The sequence below is a fragment of the Lampris incognitus genome, chromosome 8 (assembly GCF_029633865.1).
Source record: "Lampris incognitus isolate fLamInc1 chromosome 8, fLamInc1.hap2, whole genome shotgun sequence".
In the NCBI taxonomy this organism is placed as follows: Eukaryota; Metazoa; Chordata; class Actinopteri; order Lampriformes; family Lampridae; genus Lampris; species Lampris incognitus.
In genome coordinates, this window is record NC_079218.1 from 24,301,296 (window position 1) to 24,314,384 (window position 13,089).

General features: G+C 40.9%; 1 protein-coding gene across 1 annotated transcript in view; it reads right to left on the minus strand.

Moving 5' to 3' along the window:
• Positions 1-13,089, minus strand: part of doc2b (double C2-like domains, beta) — a 131,143-nt gene that overhangs the window by 81,777 nt on the left and 36,277 nt on the right. The window contains exon 2 of the mRNA XM_056285263.1: positions 1,706-1,785. Coding sequence (XP_056141238.1) covers positions 1,706-1,785 — 80 coding nt within the window. The remainder of the gene's footprint in view (positions 1-1,705; positions 1,786-13,089) is intronic.

A 13,089-nucleotide genomic window follows, 5' to 3' on the forward strand; every position in this document is an offset into this window, starting at 1 on the left:
TGTGTTGTATCTTGAAGAGCCTGATTACAACATTAATAGCAATTTGATATTAATATTTCATTACAAAGAAGTTATTACATTGAGCTTTAATATATGTGTGCATTCATTACTTACTGCTATATTTCTCATAACTTTTTTTTTGATTGATAAATACTGGTGTGGGAAGATGGCTATGCGAATTCGCATTTGCAGCGGCCTCACCCAGTGCCGGTGTCAGAAGATGGTGGTGCGAATTAACATTTGCGGCAGCCTCACCCAGTACCGTCCATGCAGTGTCTTTGTCCATGTCTGTGTTAAGTTTTGTCTTCATTTGATGGCTGGGAGAGCTGGTGCTGATCGGCTGAGAGAGCGGGCCAGGCTAAGCTAACTGCTAGCCCATGCACACCAGCAGTTCCGATAACATCGAGGGCGGTCTGGCAGCGGCCTCATCTGGTGTTGACTGGTGTTTTTGATATTGTCGTGAGGATTGCGGGGAGATGTGTCGAGGATGTCTGGCTGGGGGAGCTGGCGCTTGATTGGCTGGGAGAGCTTGCTCTGCTTCGTCTGGTGGGCCCCCGGAGACCATGGCCCCTGCCTGGAGCTGCACCCGAGGAGGAAACGCTGATGGCGGTCTGACAGGATACAGAAGCGGGGCAGGCTAAGCTAACTGCTAAGTCATGCAGACTGGCGGTTCCGGCAGTCATCCTGGCTGGCGTTCGTTCCCTTGGACAGTGATTTTTTTTTGTGTGTGTTAGTTTGGGTATGTGTGTTTTTGGATGTGTTGTTGTCTTTGTGTTGTACTGCTGTGGGCTGGGGGAAATGGCATTTTGTTTCATTTCATGTACGCAAGTGCATGAAATGAAATGACAAATAAGTGTTCCTGCTTCCTGAATAGTAAGCATCATTTGTTGCAACTATTGGTGCTAATACTTACATGTGCTTAAAGGGATGCTCCAGCACTGTTGATACACTACAGTTGTTCAGAAGCTGCCAACTAACATTAAAATGCGAACACAATACCGTAAGTTATTCCAGAAATATCTCCCTGAAACAGACTGGTGTGCTCTGGTAAATGGAAAAAAAAAACTTGGCAAAAGTGCTTTTCGGTTGGTTACATGTCTTTTTGTAAATGTTTTTAAGCAATGGATAAGAAATTATAGACATTTTTAAATGAAATTCCCTGAGAACATAATTCCCACTGGATTGTCAGTTTCCAAAATTGTAACCTTATTTACCAATAGATGTTAAAAATAGAAACGGCAGAGACCATCCTGGCAGAGCACAATTGTAGTTTGATAAAATTGGATACCTGTTCAACTACATAATCTACAAAAAATATTTCTTTCTTCTGATTTACCAGTTATTGTCAAAATTGGAATTGTGTCTCTAGAAAAAAGAAAAAAAAATGATGGCCACCAGGTTTGAAGTCAGTTCACTTTAACAAATGCAAATACTGCCCCTTCAAAAAAGGAAAGATAGTCCATTTAAATTTTATCTGACATTTAATTTGAAACTGACAATTATATTTCCAGGTTGTGTGACGAAAATTATTATAGTAACCATGTGTCAGAAATTGACACGTACCCATGAATTAGTTAAATGAAATTTTATGTAGTTATTCATGTAAGCAATTAGGATTTGCAGGGTTCAGATATAAGCTGTAAGACATGAGCTTCCCTCATCCTCATACTGAGAGCTTTGCCATCACATTATCATGGCTGCTTACCTTGGCTTTGTTGATGGTGCAGTGCAGTGCATTGTTTTCTTGGTCATAAAGCAAACTGAAGTCCAAGGTTCCCAGTGTAGCTAGAGAGAGAGAGAGAGATTGATTGATTAGTGGCTAGTCCCAATAGAATCCAACACTTTTTAAAAAAAATTTCCATTTCAAAAGAGACACTCTATTATATATAGTTATCTCCAGTCATGACCTTGTAACTTAGAATATTGTTAGTATTGTTATGCCGATCATAATCATATTAAGATACAATGCTGAACGTTTCAGAAGTGTACAGCATTGCTCTACTTACTATTACCATGAGCAGACAATTGTTGAATAATCAGTTAACTAAACAGTTTAACTACTTTTGTGACACACCAGAAATATGCACAGTGACATCCTCTATTACCTTCACATTTATTTAAGTGTGGACAATACTTCTCACCTGGGAAAATCATAACTTGCAATACCTCATAATTTACGATGTCTGCAATATTTCATAAAAGTCTGAATCCATGGCTCACAGAATTTATGAGGTTAGTGCAGGTGCACATTTAAGATTTTAGAGGATTGTTTTGCCAAAAAGCAAGTCTCTGACTACACTATATGATAGTAAAACTGCAGGATTGTAAATATTTATATATTTTAAAATAGTTTCAGTATTTTTGAGCTAGTCATTCTTTTGGAACATAATGAAATGACCCAGTTTCATGATGACTGCCACCGGCCAAAACCATCAATACAATTAGTCTTTAATTAGCCCCTTTCTCTTATTACACTTTGGCTATGGCATCACAGTACAAGGATAACAGCTTTGAAATAATTTATTGGATGCATATCTATTTTAAAATGGACAAAGCTAATTTATTTTGCAAATAGAGGACCTGTTGACATGACATTAGTGCTTCAACAAATCCAAACAACAAACGCAAACAGTATCTACAGCAATGCACTAAACTCTCTCTATTGAATCTCAGCACTATTTGCACACAGTACTATTTTCTGTAATTGCTATATAGTTAAAATTGCTTCGTGACTGAAATTAGCGCTGACAAATGAGATATTGTTACTATTACTAGAACACCGAAAGATTGTTTCAGACAATTAAATCCAGTAAAATACAGAAGTCGTCTGTATTATTACATTATATTTACTAAGTGTACACATCTCAATTAGATTTTAAAAAAAAACCAAAAACAAAACAAACCTTTACTTTACCAGTGATTTATAAATGATTTATATTGATCATATTGGCCTGGTCGGATGTGATCACTATAAATTAGTTCTGCTGTGATTAGATAAAACTGTGCTTTAATCTCTGCCCTGATCAATGAATCCAAACAAACAAATCACCATGTTGTTTTCTTCTTTTTCTTCTTCTTCACTGTGTTCCATGTCTGCGGAAGTCTGGTAATATGTCACCTCTGTGTTCGTGGTGCACGTGTGTGCAGGTAGAACATGCACACAAACTATATGGGGGACCCACTTAGCTTTTTTTTTTGGATCCCCCCCCTTTTTTTTTTCTTCCCCCAATCGTATCTGGCCAATTACCCCCCTCTTCCGAGCCATTCTGGTCGCTGCTCCAGCCCCTCTGCTGATCCGGGGAGGGCTGTAGACTACCACATGCCTGCTCTGATATATGTGGAGTCGCCAGCCGCTTCTTTTCTCCTGACAGTGAGGAGTTTCGCCAGGGGGTCATAGCGTGTGGGAGGATCACGCTACCCCCCCCCCCAGTTCCCCCTCCCCCCCGAACAGGTGCCCCGACCGACCAGAGGAGGCGCTAGTGCAGCGACCAGGACACACACCCACATCCCGTTTCCCACCCACAGACACGGCCAATTGTGTCTGTAGGGACGCCCGACCAAAGTATCTGCTTATCTTACTGTGCTCTATTAGCACCATTAGTGGTCATAAACGGCATTGGCTACCGTCAGTATTATCCATCTAACTTCAAGAAATCGTGATAGTACTTTTTTAGCTACTCTAAGTTTACATGTTTATAGTTGTGACTTCGTTTTAGCTGCTAATTTCTACATCTAGCAGGCAGAACTCTAGAAATATTTTATATCCCTAATAAAGTGTAACTTCAGCTAAATGTTGCATGTTTGTAGAGCTACCTGCCCCCAACCCAACAGATGATCTGCATATTAGTTAGAGTATAAAGAAAAACGTGAGGTTGCTGAACTATGTATTCAAAGGTATTTTGCAAAATATTACACTAATACACCAAAGACATCAGCTTTGTCGGTGCAGCTGACGTCATTTGGCAGGAAAAACTGGCTTTTTCCTGACAGACCCTCAAAATGTCCCAGAAAGATCAGACAGTTGTGTTGAATTGTCCTGAAGCAGTTTTCACAACGTAATGTTGAGATAATGTGGTCCTGGGGCAAGTAATCTTATGTAAGAATGTATCATTTCTGTCAGTATTTTTATGTATGACCTAATTTGAATTGATAACTTTCCTTCCTTCGAATCAGTAAAGCTTCTCATCTCTTCTCTCTTCTCAGTCATTATCAAAGGAATTAAAAAACGATTTCATTATATAGATACAACTCCAGGAGCTCCTCTAATTTTTATATTATAAAACAGATATCTGTATTCATTACAAATGACTATAGTTGAATACTTTATGCAAGTTTATTCAAAGCATACCCTCTAAAAGATGACACAATAAATGATCACCAAAACTGTGAAAAGAGAATTACAAAATTAAACATTAACACTGTCATAGTATGACATGCTGTGTTTTGTATGCTGAAGACCTGAGGGCTATTTTATAAAATTCTCTCAAAGCTACCATTCGAAAAAGAAACTAAAATCCCCTCCCCCACAAATCTGTTAATGACTTTGAAGTCTTCTGAAATGTTTTGTTTTCCCCCTCAGAATGCATAGAAAAACAGTATCACTTGCTGCAAACACCACCACGCTATTTGTATTAATAAATACAGCCTGTTACCGTCTGTTCATGCAGCACTGGGGTTTGATTAAAAAGCCCTGAGCTGGGCTGCTGGTTATAGCAAGATGAAACTTCTGAAACATACCGGAAACTACTATTCTCTAAAGCCAGGCAGCAATTGGATATTAGTGTTTATTTTCTTTCAATAATAGTATTGTATTGGGATGTAATGCGGATGTTGTCATTGTGTGATAATTTTTTTTTAAATTAATGATTAATAATAACAAGAATCCGATACCTGAAATTTCTCACAAAATTAGGTCTGAAGCTGTAAGTTAGTTTTGATATATTATACTTTTTCACATCACCAAACAGTTCAACGTGATGACCTTCGGTTAGATAGATTTAATGCAATTTCAACTAGAGGAGTGCACTCAGAGTACAGCTCTCCGCCCGGCAGACATATCTCCCCTTGTCCGGTGTTAAAACTTGGCGACAAACCCTTTTTACGCCTACCGAGAGAAAAGAAATACACGCACACACGGACAGAAAAACCAGTGTTTTTCCTGCCATTATTAGACTTTTGTGCATCACCCAAGTCGACTGAAAGTGAACTATGGGAAAAAAAAGTTGTTAATATGCAGCAGCTGCTTTTTGCAATGCCAAAAAAGCCAGCAGCGCCTTTTTTGTCCGAGGAAGCTGGCTAAGTTCGGTGTCGGCGGGTCCTTGATGACTTTGTTCTACAAATCTTTTATCGGGTCGGTTATTACTTTTTCTTTTATCGGTTGGTATGCCTCTCTCAATCTTAAACAGAAAAATGCCCTAACAAAGGTGATCAAGGTGTGCAGTAGCATCACAGGTACCCAACAGAAAAGTCCGTCTGATTTATATGACAAATAGATGTTAAGGAAAGCAGAATCCATCCTGTCTGACAGAATCCACCCCCTGCACCTAGCATGTCAGACCTTGCCTTCTGGTTCCTGCTTCAAATACCCAGTAGTCAAAACCTAATAGATACAAACACTCCTTCATTCCCTCAGCCATTTCACTGCTAAACTCCAACAGTAAGAGGTAATACCAGCTCCACCTTGATAAACACTGTTCACTGTTGCATTGCTTTTCGTTGGCTTTGTTCTCACTACATGTTGTATTTATTTGTCTATTTGCCTTGTGTTCTGTGGAGTGTTTGTGTGTTTAAATGTTGCCGCTGCTACACAACAGTTGCCCGTCTGGGGACAAATAAAACCTACTTGATTTGACTTGACTTAAAAAAAACCTTTTGCCGGTCAGTCTGTGGATGCGCAGCTTCCTAGATAGACCCTCGGACAAAAGTGACTAAGTCTAATATGAAATGACAGAGATTAGGCTATCATAATTTCAAAGCCCTTATTAAAAGACCTCAAATGTGTTTAGCCGGCGTAGTTTTTATGATATAAAACGAATGAAGGTGAATGGCTGCTCTGCTGATTGACTTTCATTCCTAAACAATAGTAAGAAAAAATAGCTCAGTCATGGGAAATGTTTTAGTGTAGCTACTGAGATGATTTTCAGCTGTCACGATTAATCCTCCTCTTGAAATTGTATTTTTATAGTGGGGTTTTAAAATAGGCACTTCCGCGTGGCAGTGAGGTGAATAAGGTGAATTATTTTTGGTTCATCCAGTTTTCCTCCAGTTCTCCTGTGCTGAGATCGGCAGTGAATGATTTGTTGGCTTGCAAATTCTCGTTCACTTTCAAGACTCATACCCGAATACGTAATGTTTTGGTTTTGACACTGTCGCTGCCTCATCTGACTCAACCATAGATGTGAGTCGTGCATGCTCACCGTTGACTCAGATCGAGCAGCGACAGAGGGCAGCGTTGGTCAAGCGAGGTAGAGACGGAATGGAGCGAGGCAGCAGCAATAGTGAGAACAAACGTTTTTCGAAGGTTTTGAATCACCACAACCATGAGAGGTTCTTCATCATACAGTCATAACTGCACAAAAAAAAGAAAAAAAGATTAGGCTGATGGGTCCAGTAGTTTGCGAGATTACCACGGACAGATACAAAAACACACATGCAACCAAATGCATAATCCCCCTGGAGGGGATTATGAGTCAATAACAGTTAAGAGGGGAATAAATATCCATCTTTCTAGCATACACACAAGAAAAAATATATTGCATAAATTATACTTTATTATAAAGATAAAAGTATGCTGTATCAAATGGACTCTATTAATGGGAATTGTAAATGAAGACCATTATTCTCAGGAGTGGATGGGTTATACTGTCAATGGTGTTGTTTCTGAAAATATGCTGTGTTAAATGTTGGAAAAATATCAGACAAAAGCTATTTAACTATTACTGGTGTGAAAAGGAGTCAGTCATGGAGTTTCCATAACATAAATTTGGCAAAATGAACACAAGCAGTCCACGCACAAGTCATTTAGTATTTACCGTGCATTTACAGTGCCCTCCTTTGCATAATGGTTTATGTTCTACTTAACAGAGAACTCACTGCCAATAAAGCCATTTTCCCAAGCAGACATGGAGAGTAATTTGCTGCAAAGATGGATTATGACCTTGGACTAGCAAGGGCATCCATCACAGAAATATTTTGTGTGCAAGGCATTGATCAAAATCCAACCAGACAAAAAACATCATTTTCGGAATAAAAGGCCATGCTCATTGAGAGTCAATCAGACTTTATATCGAGAGTCTATCCGGTAGAAGCACTTCAATTTTGGTTAAGCCTGATACTTCCTTTAGCCGGCAGAGAAATGGCTCCAGTTGGCATTGTTTGCGTCCAATACAGTAATAACCGGTTTTAGAGATGGGTACACACTGATACTGGAGCACTATCAACCCTGGCTTAGACATCACTGTCCATTAGTTATAGTGTCCATAGCATTTAACAGCAGCATGCAACAGTCATATCCAAGGTGCATCAACAATCAGAGATTGGATTATTGTGATGGAAAAGCTTAGAAAGAAATTCCAGAAATAATGTTTGGTTGTGGTAAAATCAGCTTGTAATGGACAAATCAAAGAGGCTGTTGACTTGAGTCAAGCAATTGTCTAGACACGGCGTTCCGCAATAATTGTGTATTTATCTTCTGTGTATTTACAAATCCCCTATACAATCACTGTTATTTTGTATTCATGCCCTCTCGGCTCTGGCTTTGGCAAGTAGTGGAGGAAGGAGAAGGAGCAGAGAAAAACTAATCCCCTGACCACGACTGTGATTATTATGATTATTCTGCAAGTGTAACAATAAATGGGGTCAGTGTTGTTGTCTCCTGAACAGGAGGGTGTGCTGGCACTTAGTGATATTTTTTCGAGAGAAATCTCAGATGGACAAATGGTCTTGTATATGTGTTTAGTAGGCATGAAGCACATGAGGGTCTAATTCACTGAAACGCTGCAAACAGCTCCTGGTAGGAGTCAAACTGGCGGAATCCATCTGAGGGGTCTCATAGGGGCCTGAACATTGAGTTGTTCATCTTTACATTGAACTTTGAAATTGTTAAACGTTTTTGTTTTCAAGATATGCTCAAACCTTGTTGAATACATTTTGGGGGGGGTTCCCCCCTTTTTCTCCCCAATTGTGTCCAGCCAATTACACCACTCTTCCGAGCCATCCCGGTCACTGCTCCACCCCCTCTGCCAGTCCACGGAGGGCTGCAGACTACCACATGCCTCCTCCGATACACGTGGAGTCGCCAGCCGCTTCTTTTCACCTGTTCAGTGAGGAGTTTCGCCAGGGGGACGTAGCACATGGGAGGATCATGCTATATTCCCTCAGTTCCCCCTCCCCCCCAAACAGGTGCCCCGACCAATCAGAGGAGGCGCTAGTGCAGCGACCAGGACACATACCCACATCCAGCTTCCCACCCACAGACATGGCCAATTGTGTCTGGAGGGACGCTCGACCAAGCCAGAGGTAACACGGGGATTCAAACCAGCGATGCGTGTGTTGGTAGGCAACAGAATAGATCTGTACGCTACCCGGGTGCCCTATAATCTGAGTTTTGTGTGTGTGTGGGGGGGGGGGTCTCTAAAATAACAGGCATTAGGGGCAGAGATAAACAAGTAAATAATAGCCTAACGGGTGCGCTTTCCCAGAGAGAGAGAGAGAGAGAGAGGGAGAGACTTCACTCCTCATTACGTGGTCCAACACTTTCTCACACACACGCGCGCATGCGCGCACATGCACACAGAGCAGCCCACTACTTGTAACAATTCTATCAAGTAGATTGCAACAACCTGAAACTGTTTGAGATGTCTGCGATACTGTAACACCAAAGTTCCAATAGCCTGAAATATGCCAATGCAGGAACCGGCGCCAGGACTGTGACTGACTACACACAACACACAGCGCTATCCATTGTTCTGAAACAGCAGCCAGGCGATAGTCACATGTATCGCGACCAATACTGTTGTTGTTTTTGCTATTTTTCTATCAATATGTAAAGTTTAAACAGAGAAGGCAAAAAAAAAATACATACATACAATCATCTATTAAAAAATAAAAGCCATCCTCTTACCGTTACACCGACAAAATAGATCAAAGTGGTCTGCTGCGGTTGTGGTCTAAATAATACTAATTTTACATTGAAAAATGCATTATTTGTGATTAAAAAATGGTTCTTGGTAATATATTAGCGACCCCCACAGATGTATGATTTTAATGCTTTCATGGGAACTCAGATCCCATTGCCTCCCACCTAACTCCAACCCAGATGACAGGACTACAAGATGGCAATTTCAGACTAAATAATGAAATTGTGATGAAATGACCATTCAGTCTGCTTATCAGCCAGTTGTCATCAAGTCAGAATGATGGCATCTGTCAAAGTGGCCTCCACCAGTCACACATCTATTAGTTCTGTTCAATCCCAAGACATCTCCTGTCCAATTTGTATACCATAAAATTAAGGTAAACAAGTTGCATCATTAATAATTTTTGCAACTTTGAAGTAGACTGGAGGTGTAAAATCAGACGTATACCCTGATTTAGATGAAGACCTAATGATGAAGACATAATGATGAAGACCCAAGAGCTATCGTATCCACTTCAACATCAGAGCCCGGCCACTGAACTCCGTCAGGCCCCGGTCGATAAGGTATCAATGCTAGGATGAGATTATAAAATGGCTGGTCAATTAGTGAGTAGCACACCATTAAGTTCCGCTTTTTTGGACAGTTAAATTCCTATGTGCTTATCTTACACCTCTATCCAGAACAATTTATTGGTTGTCAGCAATAGGTGTCGGTGGCCTAGTGGTTAGCAAGAATGTCCCTTAATATAAAGGTCAAACATTGAATCCCCACAGGTTCCATACAGTCCATGTCCATCAGCAGTCAGGTGTCCCTAGTTAATGTCCAGTATTGACGGCAATTGGTGAGTCGTAGTTAGATGATTACTGACTGCTTAAACCTAAATTAATGATTTTTCAATCCAACTATCAGCCTGCATTTCAACCTATTAACTGTGAAGACATAATTGTGCAAACCTATTAGTTTGTACGTTTATATCTTCCGTTTTGCTGATTTTTCACTGCATGCCTACTTTTATCTCATTTCATTTGCCATGTATCAATTAACATACCATATGTGTGTGAAAGGGGAAGATTCACACCTTGTGCAGTATGTTGTGGCAGCGTGAGGTACAAATCATCCAAGCGTTAATTTGTCTGCGTATGTGTACAATTAGCTGGCATTTTTTCCCCAGAGCATCCTCTTATGCGTCTCGCCTAACAGAACTGAAACATTCCTGTGGGAAAGAGGCGTCTATTAAAGACAGCCTGTTCCTACAGACATTGTTTTGTTCTATTTTAGCCAGGTATTGAGCTCAGCAAAATGGATTTGATGTCTGATAATGAAGATTTTTTGACTCGGTGTCTCATAGATTTAGATCCTTTGAATCAAGTTGTTAAATAATTTTTCGCAGCATGCCCTCTATTGTTTTCAACTTCAGGGAACATCAGAATCAGAATCAACTTTCCCCCCTTTTCTCCCCAATTGTACTTGGCTAATTACCCCTACTCTTCCGAGCCGTCCCGGTCGTCGCTCCACTCCCTCTGCCGATCCGGGGAGGAATGCAGACTACCACATGCTTCCTCTGATACATGTGGAGTTGCCAGCTGCTTCTTTTCACCTAACAGTGAGGAGTTTCACCAGGGGGATGTAGCACGTGGGAGTATCTTGCTATTCCCCCCAGTTCTCCCTCCCCCCTGAACAGGCGCCTCGACCAACCAGAGGAGGCGCTAGTGCAGGGACCAGGAGGTAACACGGGGATTCAAACCGGCGAACCCCGTGTTGGTAGGCAGCAAAATAGACCACTACACTACCTGGACACCTAGAATCAACTTTATCGGCCAAATGTGCCTATGGGACATGAGGAATTTGACTCTGGTACACAGCAGCTTCTAGCAATTGCAGACATCAGTCAGACAAAAAAAGGATAAAAAGAAAACAAAACAAACAAAAAATGAAAGAAAAAAAAGTAAATGCAGCAACAACAGGACATTGGAGACAGGCATGTGTGCACAATAGGTGCATACTAACATTGTCCATTGATATTGTCATTGCTCAAAAACACACCAAGTACATCACCCCTTATGTCTTTTACTTACTTTATCAATACAATAATAAATGAAAAAAGCAAACGTTTCATTCATACAAGAAAGTTCAAACCAACGACATACTCGTGTTTTTAGAAATAGAAGGTTTTATAATGTCTTTATGCATGCTCAATAATCCAGGTGAGAAAATCAAAGAAGGTTGAAATCAGTTCATCTGGACACAACATATATTGACAGCTATGTTTCATCTGTCATCTAACTGACTTCTTCAGTCTAGACTGAAACGTTTCTGTCAATAAACGTTGTATCCAGATGAACTGATTCAACTTTCTTTGAAGGTTTTATAATGAGCATGATCTTGAAAAGGGACGTCTTTAAGAGATGGATGAATTTAAGCATCCAACTTTTGTGGATAGGAACAAGGAAATGTATATAAAGTTATCCTGGCCAAAATGAGCTGTACACTGTAGTTTTTCTGACTGTAGAAAATGACCTCACTATTTTGTCAAGAAGGTGACATTAAACCTTAGCAAATAGGGGTTCAATACATTTCTAGCATAGTTGTGCCCCATATGCTGTTCACTGGCGTCTTTTCTGAAAGTGGACTTGTTTGCTTTTTGTCACTCTCACTTCTCCCCTGGTAGGAAATGTGATGATCAGTTTTGTCTGTTTATCAGGAAAAATACCTAAAACGGAGCATTTTGGTTCAAACCCACACCCTTTTATTTAGTTCCAATGGAATGATCAAACAACACACATCGCTGAATTTAGCATCAGCTCTCCAGATGGGTCAAACATTCTGTACAAATAAAGGCATTCCTTTGAGCAATAGCCCTGAACATGCAGCCTTTCAAGGCTTCAGGGGTGCAGGGGGGTGTCGCACAGTCCATGTCTTGCACTTAGTATTATACATAGTATTATTATTATTATTATTATAGTATTATACAACAGGTAGTTCTGGCTACCCATTCTGATTGCTTAAAACACACATCTCAGCCATGTTTGAATAATGATAAAGCACACCTAAGCCATACTCATGAAACATGCCCTATCAGTAAATATCACTCCACCACTGATAAAATCGATTAGGGTACACACCTCCATGGTAATGGAGATACTATCCTGAGACCGTTTAGATGGATACTGATGCAGTCTCTCTTGCTTAGCTGTTACAAAAGTTGATGAATTTGGGGTTAATTTTGATCTGTATGGTGGGCTTAGTTTTCATGAATGGTGTGAATTCGATGAGGAGGACACAAAACCAAAAGAAGAAACTAGGATATTTGTAGTTATTTGGAGATATATTCCTATTCAACAGCTGGACCAACTGCAGAAGTCGAGGAATGAGCTTACTACATCATGCTTATCATCTTGGACTGTTAGAATCATGAACCAATATTTAAAACACTGAAATCAAGGGGCGTCCAGGTAGTGTAGCAGTCTATTCTGTTGCCTACCAACATGAGGATCCTGGTTCAAATCAGCATGTTTCCTCTGGCTTGATTGGGCATCCCTACAGACACAATTGGCCATTTCTGCGGGTGGGAAGCCGGATGTGGTTATGTGTCCTGGTCGCTGCACTAGCACCTCCTTTGGTCGGTTGGGGTGCCTGTTCGGGGGGGGGGGGACTAGGGGGAATAGCGTGATCCTTCCACGCGCTACATCCCCCTGGTGAAATTCCTCACTGTCAGGTGAAAAGAAGCGGCTGGTGACTCCACGTGTATTGGAGGGGGCATGTGGTAGTCTGCAGCCCTCCCCGGATCATCAGAGGAGATGGAGCAGTGACCAGAAGGCTTTGCCAATGGTTCTGGTGGCCCATCATGGAGCAGGACACCGGTTCTTTTGTCTCAGCCTGACCAGTGTGTGCCCAAAACAAGTCACCCTGACATGCTCCTCCAAGACTCTGTCAGCCACTCCCTGTTCTGCAT